The 16007-nt window shown below is 35.6% G+C and overlaps 1 protein-coding gene across 2 annotated transcripts in view; it reads left to right on the top strand.

Annotated features, from left to right (window-relative positions):
- GABRG2 (gamma-aminobutyric acid type A receptor subunit gamma2) overlaps positions 1-15365 on the top strand; it is a 68727-nt gene extending 53362 nt beyond the window's left edge. Inside the window, exons 7-10 of one of the 2 annotated variants that reach the window (XM_048960406.1) lie at positions 7772-7924; positions 9948-10153; positions 11970-11993; positions 13401-15365. In XM_048960406.1, coding sequence (XP_048816363.1) covers positions 7772-7924; positions 9948-10153; positions 11970-11993; positions 13401-13676 — 659 coding nt within the window. In that variant the 3' untranslated portion in view covers positions 13677-15365. The remainder of the gene's footprint in view (positions 1-7771; positions 7925-9947; positions 10154-11969; positions 11994-13400) is intronic. The other variant, XM_048960408.1, reaches the window with a different exon arrangement.
- The last annotated feature ends 642 nt before the right edge of the window (positions 15366-16007 follow it).

Raw genomic sequence — 16007 nt, 5'->3', positions numbered from 1 at the left:
GTTCTTTTTGTCTGTTTGCCCTGCTGCACTCCAATGTGTCAGAAGTGGAAGTATACATAATATACCAGAAGTCCGTCATCTTACAGGCAATTTAATTACCAATTAGTTATTTATTATTATCATTTATCATTATCATATTATTTATTATTATTAAAGTGCATTTATTATTATTAAAGCTCATTCAGTTTTCCTGCCATAGGCAGGGTTGCCCTCACCAGGTCAGGCTGCCCAGCATCCCATCCAACCTGGCATTGAGCACCTCCAGGGATGGAGCATCCACAGCTTCTCTGGACAGCCTGTGCCAGTGCCTCACTGCCCTCTGAGCGAAGAATTTATTCTAATGCCTAATCTAAATCTACCCTTTTATGGTTTAAAACCAGTTATGCTTGTTCCTGATAGAGTTCCAACCAAGTTCTCCCTTAGGCCTCTTCTAAGTACCAGAAGGCTGTAGTGAGGTCACCCTGGAGCCTTCTCTTCGCCAGGCTGAACAAGCCCAGCTCTCTCAGCCTGTCCTCATAAGAGAAGTGCTCCAGCCCTCTGAGCATCCTCATGGCCTCCTCTGTATTTGAATATCTGAATATACAAATATCTGAATATTTGTATTAAAAATGGCACCAAACCCAGTCCTTTAAAAAAGATAGATGCATTTAGAATCTCTGTTGGTCCCATTTGCTAATATTTTTATACTAAGTACTGGTCTAAAAAAATTGAATTTTTAAGAACTTGAGAGAATTAGAATCTCGTCTGGATTCAGTAGGATTTAAGTATATATCTCCAGTCCAGATACTTACAGCACTGAATTAATACACAGCAAGGTGCAATTCTGTCAGCTCTAGAAAAATAACAGATGGTTTTCATATATTCTAGAAATCTGAGCATCTCAAACAATGGCCCGTTTGGGTCTGGGAACATTTTGTTTTATGTGTGGGTAAATCGTCACAGAAACCAATCAGTGACTAAGGCCTTTCAATTCTGTAAAAATACTGTAGACATTTTTCAAAGGCATTCTTTTAAATGTCTCACAATGTGAATGGCCTTCCTTTGTCTTTTTTACTGAGATTAATTCAGAGACAGCTTACCTTGAGCACTGACAGCAATGAACTTATCACTACAGCTGCTCTATTCCATTAAACTCCCATTTACCTGTTCATTCTTTTTTTAAAGAAGCAAACAAAACGATAAAAGAAAGCAGCATTAGCTATGATCTCCTCCTCACTGAAAATGAGACCTCTGGCCATGTTAACAGTAAAAGAGAGAGAGAACAAGGATGTTTCTATTACTTATTTATGAGGAAAAGAAAATAAATTCTGCTGCTATGGTTGTTCCTCATTAACAATTTATGCAGTTTATACACTCATTACGTGTAGCACAAAGGTGATATTCCTCTGGTAATATTTCTTTCGTACAAAAATTAGTTTTATTCATACAAGTGTTGCTATATTAACACAGCTGTAGGAATCAGTTATGCCATTCCAGTGTTTGTGTAAGTCAAATGGAAAATAATCACAGAAATTTTTACAATTCAGTTTTCCACGGGCAGACTTGGAAACGCTGCTCATTTCCAGTCTGAGGTGACAGTGCCCTCCTGTGGCATGATTTTTTTTTCCCTATGTACAGTCCATCCAGTGACAGAGCTAAGCAGAGTTTTCCATATATAATGACTCATTTATGTACTCGTTTATACCAGTTAAATGACAAAACCTTCCATTTCTAACTATATTTCTATATGTATGTTTTTCCAGATAAATCTGCTATTTGGTTTCTTTTTAAGATTAGGAGAAAAAAAGAAAATCAGCAGTGGAAATCGGGGCAGCTGGTGTGTGTCTGGGTCTGTATGCACCATGTGGATGCTGTTAGCTGCGTAAACAAAATTGTGCCTGTTAGTTGCTGTATAAACAGTGACTTATGTTAAATCCCAGTGGCTAGTCATTTGAGCAGTCCTTGAAGAACAAATGACGGCCTGTAGGGAAAATTCCGGGGGAATTTGGCTCATATATTACCCTTGCTTTCTTCAGTATTATGTAGCTACTTGATAGAATTTTTTTCTGCCAGATACTGATTCATCATTATTATTCTGCTATGGAATATATTTTCTCCGCAGATTTTTGTATTTCAAGCATGAAAAGTACAAAATTATAAATAATATGAAGACTTACTAAAGCACTCGTGGATTTTCACGCTGTTATACCTAATGAATATATTCAAGGTAACCAAAATATTGAAGGAAATTCATGTTCAGAACGTTCATGTTCTTGGGGGAGAATTGCTCCTACACTATGGAATCGGCACAAATTGAAGAACTCTTGCTCTGTAAACTTCCATCACTTACAGAATTTCTGGAGATTTTAGGTATCATCCTGTCTGAAGGAACAAAGAAAGTATGAGGAGAACAGAGACATCTCACTGTACGAGCATCCATCTCTTCTTGTCTCTTTTTGCTGCGTCCTGCAGAGCAGTGTGTGGTTTGGTAGGCAGCGGAGGCAGCATGAAGCTTATCAGGATCAAGTCTTAGCAAAAATTCTCAAAATGCCTACGTCTATGGACACATGGGTTGTTTTCCAAACTGTTAGCTTAAAAAGATTTCCACAGAAATGCCATCATGTAAAAAGGCCAGACCTTCACTTAACTGAATTTTCTTGCTAGAAACTCTGTATATTTAACAGGAGTGACACTGAATTTTACCCACTCCAAAACTATCTATAGGAATGAACTGAAATGATACATATGGGTAACTCGATCAAATTGCTAACATAACATTTTTGAAGCTCTTCTGAACTTTTTTTTATAATTTAAACTTGTGGTTTAAAACAACAGAAAATGGGATCCTATAATAATAGTAAGGGTGAGGCAATCTGAGCTGTAAGTGTTGCTACCTGAACTATAATTAAGACACCAATTCCCTGCAATAGAAAGCTGTTCTTCTCTCTAGCATTTTTACCAGCTTCCAAATAGGTTTAGAGAACAAATTAGAGTCTTGTTGCCCCAGCACCTCACACATTGCACAGTCACTTAAACATGCATTACTAGTAGGTATAATTTCCCCCCCACTTTGCACAGGTATAACTGATTCCACAAGTGGGATGTAGTGAAGGATCACACCCACTGTGCTGATTAAATCAACTAAGTGCAATGTACATCTCCCCCTGGCTACACTTCCTGGCACAACTAATTCCTTCTATTGAACCTTTGGGAATTAGGCCAGGACGTACGCACAGATGGTTCCTCAAATCAGGAATTCACTTCCCCTTATGTCTAACAGAGTCGGAATCTGAGTACTCAAATTGCTGTATTACACAAGTATATGGAAAGAAGAGATTCAAGTTCCCACTCCAAGCGTTGAGTCTGTGTATATTAGAATGGTATAGGACTGTTTGAAAAAAAATCCTCTTGTAAGGGCTCACAGAAGTCATGATCATCTGACACTGATGGAAAATTGATCTCCATTTCAAAATATCTCTTGCTCTATAGATGTGAATTTAAGCCCACACACTTTCTCTATATGTAACAAGGATTTTTGCCACCAAGAGAGATCCCCTATTTCCAATTAGAAGTAGCATCATGAAGAGGCTGTGCCTGAAGTCAGAATCCTGCTTCACGTCTCCTGCTCTTCAGAAAATAAATAACGGGAATATGCACTTAGTAGAAAATGTGATGAGTATTTGTACATGAATATAAGCATGATCTGAAGAACACTTTCCCAAGAGACTGCATTCTGGTTAAAAATCTGAATACATGTTGCTGAAGAAACTGCTGAACTGATTATCATATCTGTAGACTACATCTAGCTATCTATATATACTGACATAGAGGAATGGAAGATATATACATATTCATAGGGTGGAGGGGAGAGAGAAATGATGTGTAAATATATTAAGAATGACTTGTGCTCTTCAATGTAAGAGGATTATTTTTGCCAGAGAAATACTGTATTTCTTTACAAGTAAAAAACACTAGGTATTTTCTAAACATATATAATAATGTATATAAACCATAGAAAGGGTAGGACTGTAACATCTCTAGTGAAAGGCTAAAATAATCCAATAATTATCTAATTATAGTGCCAAATGTTAACTATGTAGGTATGCTGTGTCGCAGAGAAGCTGCCAGGTTACATTATCATTCATTTCCAAAGAAGTCCAAAAGTATATCAGTCTTCCCAACAGCCATCTGGCAGTCTGAGAATCTCTGTAGCTGCAGTATGCAACATTGGATAGACAAGAATCAGAGTTCAGGGAACAAGGATGAGGTAATAATGAAAAAAAAATAACAATTTACCAAGTGAGAACTAGTGAATAACACTGTGCTAAGTATCAATTCTGGTCATTTTTTACTAAAATAGTGTCTTAGCTTGACAGCTTCATGCAGGCATCACACCAGGAGTGAAAAATCACCTCAGGCACAGAGATAATCTGAAAATAACAAAGTGTTTAAGCTGGCCCCAGCTGAAGAGCAGAGAAGACCATGAATAAAGTCAGAAATAAAACAAATATGGATAAAAACAGCACTGAGGCAAGAATCCATTTTAAGAGGCTATGGTTTTAAGTCATGAAAAGTGGGATTAAAGCAAAATGCTGCCAAGTCCATGTCTCACAGAGGACTTAATGTGCTTTACCTTTTGGATGTACATCTTACGACAACTGGTATTAGGTCCTAAATTGCACATGTTTGGTCTTGCATTACTTTGTATGCTTCTATAGCATTACGTATTTGATTATTTCCAGACTACTTGCCTTATTTTAAACCACACATCTCGAAGTCCTGCTTTCACACCGTTATATTGTGTACATTGCACCATTACATATAAAGGCAACATTTAGCATCATGCCTCTATGGGGCAATCTTGTTTTCATATTACTACATATTACATATTACATTTGTTCATGTTACTCAAAGCCTGGAGGAAATATTCAATACTTTACAGAATTATTGGCTTGCCTTGTCACACAGCCTTTCCTGTCATATACTGGTAAAAAATCATCTCTACATCCCACTTCCCAAAATCAGAACAAAGCAAGATAAGGAAAAATTATTTATCTTTGTGGTTTTAATGTTATTCCTTTCTCTAGTAAGATTCTCTGAAGTAGTAGTATTTACTCCACAGCACAACAACATTTATAGCACCAGTAGGCTTTCACATTAGAAAGCAACATGTAATTTAAAAGAATTTACATATACTTAAATAGTTCTTCAGACTGGAAATCTCCATGCTGCTGGGCAAGTTATATCGGATATTCAAGTCCTGACTTCCTCTGCTTTAACTGCTCAGTTTGTAAAAACCTTAAAGCTTGTTAAGTATATAGGGGTTTATTTAGTTGAGCTTTCTGTAGAATGTTTCAGATTATACAAGGTGTGAAATAAGGTCTGCCAAAACAGTGCTGTGGGCTTTGCTACAAGTATCAGAAACTGACAAAAAGAATTTCCATTAAATATTGTTCTGGAGTGGCTGGAATTTTTTATGTACAGATGCACTAAGACAGGCTTTGCATGATGAAAAGTCCAATAACATTTATGGGAAATGAGCATTATCTAGAACAATTACATCACTTTCTAATTTTGAGAACACACTAGCAGAAATATGCTATTTCTAAATTGGTTAAGGTCAGTATTAAAAAAAAAAAAAAAAAAAGCAGAAGGAATTGTGTTAAATTATATGTAAATTTCTTCCACTTGGATTGTCTCCAGTAGCAAAAGCTTTGTGTTTGGGATGCTGCTGTCGCTCTGTGTAAATGGACTGTCCTCAGAGCATGTCATTGAGATGACAGAGATTTCGAAGTAATGACTCATTGCTGTGGAATGGACCAAGACCTTCACACGTTAGTTAGCATTTTAAAACCTGATATGCATTACATTGTTGACAAAATACGTGTTTAATTTAAATAAATGCGTAAATTGTAAAAATATCAGTACAATAGTTCACAATTCAAAAAAAAAAAAAAAAAAAAAAAACGACTTCCATCAAAATAAAAATCTAAATAAATCTCACTGGAGACCTGATAATCTCCACCAGGTTTCCTAGGGAAAACAGTGAAATAGTATTTGTGAAAATCACCTAAAAAACTGAAAGATTGCAGTCGCTTCCTCTCCCTGATATAAACGCATTTTTGTGTTATTCACACCACTTGGTGCAGTTGCACACATGGTTATTGAAGAAGGAGTCTCTGTATGAAGTCTTTGCAGCACACCCCAGTCTGGGTCAGATGGATTTACTGTTAATTTTTTCAATGCTGGTGCTGAGTTGTGGATTTGGCTCTAACACCTTTGAGCAGTAGTGCTGGCTTCTGTACTTAATTGCAATATTTTTTGTTCTTTTGAGTAAAAGAACCTACAAAGCAAGAGTGTAAAACCAACAAAACAGGCAAACAGACGTGCCCAACTACAGGACAAACATTATGGGCAAAATATATGAAAGTAGTTATTAGCTCAGATCTGATATATCTGCTCAGCTACTCCCCAGGATGTTCTACTGCAGCTGGAACTTAAAAAGAAGCAAGAGCAGAGAGAAAACAACCAAATTTTGTTTCAATTCTGAGCTAATCTTTTCTAACTTCTTATGTTGTCACATGCTTTTGGCTTTATATTTCCCATCTCTTCTTTCTGGTAATTTGTTGATTCACTAAAGCAATACAGTAACACTAAACTTGAAGACAGCCTTTTCTCTGAGACTGTTCACTTTAAGTAACACAAGTACTGCTTTAAGTGATCTCTACAATAATACAGAAGAGGAAAATAGGAAAAAAAATAAGTGTTTTTGAAAAACCTATGTTAAGAAATTGGTTGCCCAAACTGATAAAATAGACACTTTCCAAGAAGTCAGTAGATGTACCACAGAGATGAAGAATGAGACAGGCTCCAGTTCTAGTGATCCTGGTCAATGCCTTGCTTAGCGCATGACACAAACATACAAGACAAGTTTATCTGTGAACTCAGGGGATAATCAGATGATATCTACTTGTTAAAACTGGTTGCTCATGCTCAACCATATCTTGTAAATCCCAAGTACATAAGTTGCTTTTTAAAGTTTCTAGTTTCCTTATAATGCAATGAAATTAAAAACCAATTAATCCCTTGTAAACAGACATTCATATTGGAGGGAAAAAATAACAACAACAAAAAAAAAGCCACACCAGCTGAAAAATTAACTTTGAAGCTTCTTCTGTGACTAAGTTCAAAGGCGGGCAAATTAACATTTTCATTACATCTGAAAACAGAACTTTCTCTGTTAAGGAACAGTACTGATCTAAACGGAATGCATAATAGCCATAGAGACTTTTGGGTATCTCCGGGAAAGCATCTCACTCTGGATTTGCAAACCTTCTGTTTGAGTTTGGGAATTATCTCTAGACCGCATTTCATAGAATTGCAATGAAGTCTTTTGCAGCCTGGGGTTTTGCAGTTCTTTTGCAATCAAGATTTCCCAGGAGTGCTGTAATCTGAACCAAAGATGAGATCCAGGGTTTTCTTTTTGTTTTGTTTTTTGTTTTGTTTAGCTTAGAAGAAATACATCAAAATCCAGAGCTTTGCTTTATTCCTGAATCCTGAAGAGAAATATCTATATATCTGCAAGATGTGATGAATGAAGTGGTAAACTAGAAGCCTGCTGTGCTATGCAAAAGAGATTACCCTTGAAATCTGAAGTTCAAGCTACATAAGTGAACACACATGGCTTTCATATATACTACAGACATAGAATAAGAAAGTCCTAGCCAACATCTAGAAATTCTACGACCTTATTTAACATATTATTCTACTTCAGTATCTTTTTATTTTACAGGAGACTATGTAGTCATGTCTGTTTACTTTAACCTGAGCAGGAGAATGGGTTATTTCACTATTCAGACCTACATTCCCTGCACACTTATTGTTGTGTTGTCCTGGGTCTCCTTCTGGATTAACAAGGATGCAGTTCCAGCCAGAACATCACTGGGTGAGTTGCTTTACTTTCCTGCTTTTATTCAGCATTATGATGTTAAACTGACACCAGTTTCTAAATGCAAGAGGGGAGAATTTAATACAAGTTCCCCCTGTTTAGAATAATGTAATCACTTCCAAGGAGTAACAGCACTTAGACCATATTTGTCTCTCTTCCATTTTACCTTGTCACAACCTAACCAGGAGTACTGACGATCATCTCCAAAAGCTTTTGCATCTTTTCTGATTACCTTTTTTGATTTTTTTAATGAACACCAAAAAGAATGAAATAAATACCATGAATGAAGCAATCTCTCTGGCTGTGTGACGCAGTGGTAAAAAGTGAAGAATGCGGTACCAGCCTTCAGCTTGAAGCTCCAAAGGTCAAATATGGCCTTCAGACCAAAAAATCAACTGAATTTGTCTATATCTAAAAGGTGAAATGCAATTAATCTGAATTAGCATTTTCTACACAGTTAGCAGCTCTGACACGAATGAAGGAGCTACCGAATTCAGCCTGCTCACACAAACCAGCTGCATCTGTAAGAGCTAGCAGAGCAGAAACCAAACTCAGGAGATTAAAAAACATTGTTTTCTACTTCTGAATTAAACCTGTGCTACTAAGAATCATTTTAGTTTTTCCTTCTGCATTTTCATTTCCTCAAGAACTACAGAATAGAGCACTGCAGGGAGGGTCAGCATTTTCATTACAGATTTCCCTTGAAAGAAATACAGGAATAGAGGACCAACAGCCCCAATGCATAATGCTTTAAGTGTTTTATTGCTTTTTTTTCCACTCTCTGAAACAGGAAAATGTGCCTTAAAGTATATAATGAATAAAGGCATTCAGCTGTTATTTTTGTTTTTGCTTAGACTCTCTCTGCTGAAAACTTGGCTATTCATACCTCTAAGATAAAATCAGTGGTATGAAATTTGCCATAAAAATATGATGAATTTTAACCGTTCTGATGCATTTTTAATGTTATTTACATCACAGGACAGGCAATAATGTTCTGAAAGGAGAAGGGAAGGTGAGGCCTGTCCTAATACTTTTCAGTTATGAGCCACAGTCACTTCTGAAAACCAGAGGAGGCACTGCTGAGAGAAATCTGACCTCACAGCGTGACAATTGTAAACAGTCCTGAGAGACTCTCTTCCAGCTTTATTTGCAATAAATCACTTAAATAAGCAGCAACAGAATTTGTGTGGAAATCTGGGGCTAGTATCATTTGCTTACAACTAGAATGCATTAAAAATAAGAGAAAGGAAACAAAGTCTCGTTTACACAGTACACATACAAATAAATACACTTTTTGATCTGAATTTTCATCTGGATTACAGGCTTCCTTAAGAATTTTCATAATTTCTAAATCATATAATGGCTGCAAATGCATTTCTTACTGGCATTGTTGTCATTACTGATATGAATTCCATAAATGACACATGCTGGACAGCATGGAAAGTTTTATATTAGAGCCTTTTATATTTTTATTTTATTATTTATTATATATATAATAAATATATGATAATATATTATTTATAATATATAATATAAATTATAATTATATTTATATTTAGAGCCTTTTATATTAGCCTTTGGAGTACTTCAAAGAATGGATTAAAGTGACAGGTATATTTTTTTCTCCACCTGACCTCTCACTCTGTTAGAAAAAGTTCTTTTCTCTCTATCAGTTTTGGGATTCAAGAACATAAACCCTAAAACTGCATTTCTCAATTAGAAATGAAAAATGGATACCTAAAAGCAAAACTATAAAGCAACAAAGCTGAATTAAATACATTTTTTAAAATTAGAATCCATCAGCAGGGCAACACTTGCAATGACTATGCAAAAATGATTCACGCTCCCTATTCATCCTTGAAGCTCTCACTGAATCCACATTTCACTGCTTGGGATGGGATGATATTTTTGCTCTCTATCAGAACTGCTGGCATCCTTCAGAAACAGTCAGAGAGAAATGGCAGCATGGCTTTGTTACATGAAGTTATAACATTTCTGATGTTTTCTGTCTGTCTACCAGGTATTACAACTGTCCTGACAATGACCACCCTAAGTACGATTGCTCGTAAATCTCTTCCAAAAGTCTCTTATGTGACAGCAATGGATCTTTTTGTGTCAGTTTGCTTTATTTTTGTTTTCTCTGCACTGGTGGAATACGGAACTTTGCACTACTTTGTCAGCAACAGAAAGCCAAGCAAGGATAAAGACAAAAAGAAGAAAAATCCAGTATGTATCTTTTTACCAGTGAGGTATAAAATTAAATTATATTATCTGAAGGAATACTTATCTTCTCTCTATGCCTGTACTCTCATTTGAGCATATCTACACTTCTGTATTAATAGGAATAAAATCATTTACCTCAATAATTAAGAATGCATATATCACAGTTGTCTAGACAGCAGAGAAACAAATGTCTTAAAACAAGGACCCTTTTTGCCAAATTGTTCTACAAATAACTATCAATGAAATTGTTATTTATATTATAGATAGAGCTTTTACTATGACCGCCATAGAAGAACTCTCATTGTCTCTTTGTTATCTTTAGCAATATTCTCTGCCATTAACTGACATACGTATTATTGGCATGATTCTACTTTTTGTAACGTTATGTTCAAACTATGGACTGTGCTTTCTTTCTAATTCCCCCGTAAGCATCTGTTTCCTTTTTATTGTTTCCTTATCTTCTTTTTCTTGTATTCTCTCTCTCCATTATGTATTTCTCTCCTTTTGAAAGTGATTTATCAGCATTGGCAATGTTACGTATTGATGCATGCTACACAATAATAAATAATGTATATAATAACGACAGTAAAAAGAAAAGACCCAGGAATACCCTTAGGAGATTTCTAAGAGTATGCTTAGGTAGGGAAAAAGTATTGTCTTATTTTGTCCAGGGCAGACTTCTTGCCTTTTGCTGCTGATTGAGAAGTGTGTTGTCTAGAAACTGTGAGGTGAAAGGAATGAGTGTAGAATACTACAGGGAACAAAAGCAGCCTAATCTTCTTCACAGAAAAATCAAATATGCATCTGCAAGATGTGACGAACACAAGTGTTTTACATTAGTTAAGAATATTTTCAAATCCACTTCAGGCATCTAGGAAATAATGAAAGTGTCTGGATTTGCTCTGCTAAAGTCCTTAAGATATTCTCTCTTAGTTACACAGAAGCAAGAAAGCTTGCAAGAAAGAAAAAAAATAGTAAAATATATAAATTAAAGTAGTTTTCATTACACTTGTCATAATTTCAATTTTAAAGCTTGATGAGAAATACACTCTTAAAATTACAGATATACACTGCAGTGGATAAACAGCCAGCTAAACATCCGTAAGACTACACAGGAAGAATTTTCACATTACTTTAGGTGTGGTGAATTTGGATTTCATCATAGGTGTGTTTAGATCAAAAAGCACTTTTTGATGGTGGCACATATGTCTGTCTTAGGCTGAAATAAATGGCTGCTTATGTGAACCTGTGTCACAGACAATTAAGAGAGCAAAGATTAACTATCTCAGATCTATTTACCTTGCTTAGAGATTAGTTGCTCTTTACACCTTTTATCTCGGACAATCCTGGGACAAATAGAAATAACAATTCTCCAAATCTAAACCAAGAGTCTAGAAAACTTAACAGTAGAGTCTTCAGTACTCAGTATTCAGGTAGCTTTTTCTAAAATTTGCTTTCATAAGCTCTGAATTGTCTCTTCTTTCAAAGCAGTTCAACATAAAAGACTGGAATACCTTGAGAATATGAAAAGATCTAAATGGAATTTGATACACTTTGTCTTTGGTCTGGATGTAGTTACAAGTCAGAGATAAGATAAAGATGTGTGGGTTTCATAGCATAGATTCTTGTTTAAATGGCTGTTACCCCAAACTTTCTATAAATTTAGTTCTTTTTGACTTACTATGTTTTAGAAACATATTTTTAATTTACATTACTTTTTTCTCTTTCTTTCTTTTTTTTTTTTTTCTTTCTTTTTTTTTTTTTTTCTTTAATTTAAACCAAAACCCTCTGATTCTCTTTTCTGTCTACAAAATGAAAGCTTCTTCGGATGTTTTCCTTCAAGGTATAATGTTTTTTGGAATGGAAATTCACTGCATGCGACTGCTGAATTTAACTATTAGAGCTTATATGAGAGTGCTGTTGTTTGTTTGTTTTCTTAAATTAGACATCTAAGCATTCTACTCTAGGTAACTTCCTAATTAAGTAGAATGTTTATGCTTCTCTAAATAATACGTAGAGTTGATTCAGCAGCCCAATTATTGATTCACTATGATTTTGAACTTACACTAAGTTCAAGAGTGACCAACATTATTGGATCGCATGAATTAAGAGAGTTTCTGTTCAAAATATTTCTGCTTCTCTCTTTGTTAATTGCCCATGGGATCCAATGCCACCAGCTGCACCAGAAACCGCAATACACCCTTTTAGAACTCAGATCTGATCCCTCAGTTTATGACTTAACTTCAAATGATAAAACTAAATTTGTTTTGATATTGACATGAATAAAATTCAGTGTCATCATCAATCACTCAAATGCTGTTCCTTATGCAAAAAAAAGTCAGAGTTTTGAAAGGGTTTAAGATGCACATATTTTTTAATGCTGACACTTGACCAACATATTCTTAGCAAAATTAGCAAATATATCTAACTTTGTAATACGTCTAAATCTTATCTTCATTCAGAAATGCAGAGATTTTGTCCAAAACAAAGAACCACCATAAAATGAAAGCCAAGAATTATACGTGCTCATGGAATGAAACTATAATTATTTTACACAATCTGCAGCAAATTTTAAGGCTCATCATAGTAATGTTCACCAGTGCTTAACTGCATTTTAGATACACAGCTCATTCAAGTCACTCGAATAAATGTATGCCTGCCATATAAAGTTGGGTACATGATGAATCTTTCAGTTGGTGAACACTAATAGACGGTGGACTGCATACATTCAAATTAACTATTGGAGAGTCTTACCAAGATTTTCATAACCTTACTAAAAATACTTTAATTGTGCCTTTTTTCCATATATATATATATATATTTGCACAAACCAGCCCAGTAATACAAATAATCCTGCATTTCCAACTGATTATTTTCGTTCCACCCATGCTCAACACCCAAATTGCCTTCATATATCAGGCAGTTACGTGAAGTATAAAACAAAAACAATTCCAAATACCATCAGTTCTGTTTCTTTTAACCTCTATGGTTTACTTAGTCTGGCATTAAAGCTAACTGTCCTCAGCTGTCAACTTGATCTTGATTTGTGCTGCTTTCCTGTAAAGTTAGTGTATGATGCAATTGATTTAAGCTGATTTTTAAGTTCAAGGTAATATTACCAGTCTCCCATACACCCCTGTAGAACTATCACTCCCATGTTGACCATTAATTTCTATTTCCTGTTGGTCTGGTGATAGTAACAGAGTGTCTCCCTCCTGCCATCTTTTCCTTTTCTGCCATTCCATCCTAGGCACCCACAATTGACATCCGACCTCGATCAGCTACTATTCAAATGAACAATGCTACACACCTCCAAGAAAGGGACGAAGAATACGGGTATGAGTGTCTTGATGGCAAGGACTGTGCTAGTTTTTTTTGCTGCTTTGAGGATTGTCGAACAGGAGCATGGAGGCATGGAAGAATACATATCCGCATTGCCAAAATGGACTCCTATGCCCGCATCTTCTTCCCCACTGCCTTCTGTTTGTTTAACTTGGTGTATTGGGTATCATATCTTTACCTTTAAAAGCAGGAGATCAGTGATACGAGCCTTACTCACTGAATTTCTTAGAGAGATGGTTCCCAAAGTCCACTTGAAGTATTGATGACGCGCTTTATAGTGGTCTGAATTCTTTAGTGCCATAACCCAGTAAATACCAATTATATCATTTATCCAAAAATTGCCATCAGGTTATTGCGAATTAATTGTCCATTCAACATATTAAAATATCTCAAAATAAAAATATCATAAACAGGTAATACTCAGCTATACCTGATGGAATAAGGAGAATCAGGGCAGACAGGGCAAGGGGAGCATGGCAACATCACTCACTAGTAGGCGCTGCCATTTAAAACAGGAGTGACAGAGAGCAGAATTCCCAGGTAAAGTACTGTACAGTTTGTTAACATTGGCTATAATTATGTTATAGCTTTATTCTTCGTGGGCTTTTCTTTTTGGAAGAGTCATCTCTCACTTTGAATATGTATTAATAAGCTAGGAAAATAACTTTTACTCCCATCCAGATAAAAATAGACCTTTCCCTTTGCCATCCCTTTAAGAGCACATGTACAATTGCTGTAAATATTTCAATACCTTGTAGTACATAAAGTCTAGTGCATGCATCTTTTGGGGGCCAAAATAAATGAAACAAAGGTACCATAAAGTATTGTCTTTTATTTTGTGTCTCTGGCTGTGCTATTGTAATTGAAATGTGAATAAAAATCATATTTTTTTCCTTGAAAAATGTCCCCTTTCCCTCATGCATGGAAGATCCAAGCAGACAGCACTTTCATGTAAGACATTAGAGAAGCCTTAAGGATTCAAATAAATAACATGTAGACAAATCTGTATGGCCAATATAATAGCTCATAAAATATACTGTACATGTCTGCTGCAGTTGTAGCCTTCATTTTCCATCGATAATGTTGCTATATTTCAAATGAATTTCCAGTAATTATACATTGCAAGATCAGCTTCTGAATTTAATCCACGTGTTTCCATTGTTCTTCTCCCATGCTGAACTATTATATTCACATAAGGCTTTTTTTTTCTTTTCCCTGTCCTTTAGTCCAGTCCAAGAAACAGGTTTTATTCTAGATATTATTTTTACATAAGAACTTCTTTCTGAAATATTTGTATTGTGTATACGCATACAGTTCTCTGCCCATTCATGTCCTTGATCAGCAATAGTTGTTGCCAGTGCTGCTTTTCACTCCGTGAGTACCTTTACTAAAGAAACCCTTAAACCATAGCTAGCACACAGATATATATCCTTGAAAACAAAAGGGAACAAAGAGTGTCTTGGCTACTAAATCATATGTACGCAGTTTATGTGTATTCAGAACCTTCAGCCCTCCTGGGTGAATCTTGAAACCCACATACTCACTAGTTTTCAGCACCTAATGATGCTCAATTATGCAACCTTAAGCACATGTACATATGACTGACTTTTTTTTTTTTTACTGTCAAAGATGTAAAATGTCAACTCCTGAAAAGTGGGTTTGCAGACTGAAATGGGAGATATTTAATTATCATTACAGAATTACTAATAGCTGAAATGGAGGAAAATGAAAGTTTTCCAATGTTTGTATAGTTTTGGAAATAAAAAAAATGTATAAAAAAGGATTAACTCAATCATCAATTGCTTCTTGTCCAATGTATTTGAAAATCTTTTAATAAAGGAATTGCACACACCTGTGGACTTTTTCCAATAAAACTGCTGCACTCAGCTCCAGAGTTTTCTTTTGATTAGTTTGTTAAAAGCACATGTCAAGGACTACACTCGGCCCTAAGAAGTTCGATTCATCAGCTGTCTAAACATAAAGTGACAATAATCCTCGTAACCCTCTGCACTGTCTCATTTTGTAGTCAAATGGCCCACTCACATTTTCATGGTTTGAGACTAAGCATCTTCAAAAGTATTTTGAAGATTACCTTATTCTACCAAAAAAAAAAAAAAAAAAAATCTCTGAGCTAGACTTATCATCATGAAAAGAGAGAACTTTTCCTTCTTTATTTTGAGCAGAGTATCTCTACTCCCTGAATGGGTTCCAATCATCTTTCACAAGGAAATGCATATCAGCTGCTGCCAGACAGATCGCTGGCTAATTATTTTCTGCAGCAGTCAGTGACTTAGCAGCTTTCTGTTAGCAGCTTTCATTTAATGAGTGGCAGGCGTCAAACATTTATGAATTCAATTTTTACCTGCATCTTTTCTCTTCTCCCAAATAGCCTGTATAAAGATCATTATGAGTCTCAGCCTAAATCAGACCTTTAATTCCCTCAGGCCAAGTGGATTTCAGTTAACATGCTTACATTGTTTTTCTGTCAAGGTCACTGAAATGAAGGATTCAGATG

Source organism: Lagopus muta, chromosome 14, assembly GCF_023343835.1.
Source record: "Lagopus muta isolate bLagMut1 chromosome 14, bLagMut1 primary, whole genome shotgun sequence".
NCBI lineage: Eukaryota > Metazoa > Chordata > Aves > Galliformes > Phasianidae > Lagopus > Lagopus muta.
Note: the sequence above shows the minus strand (reverse complement) of the source record. Positions and strands in the feature narration are given on the sequence as shown.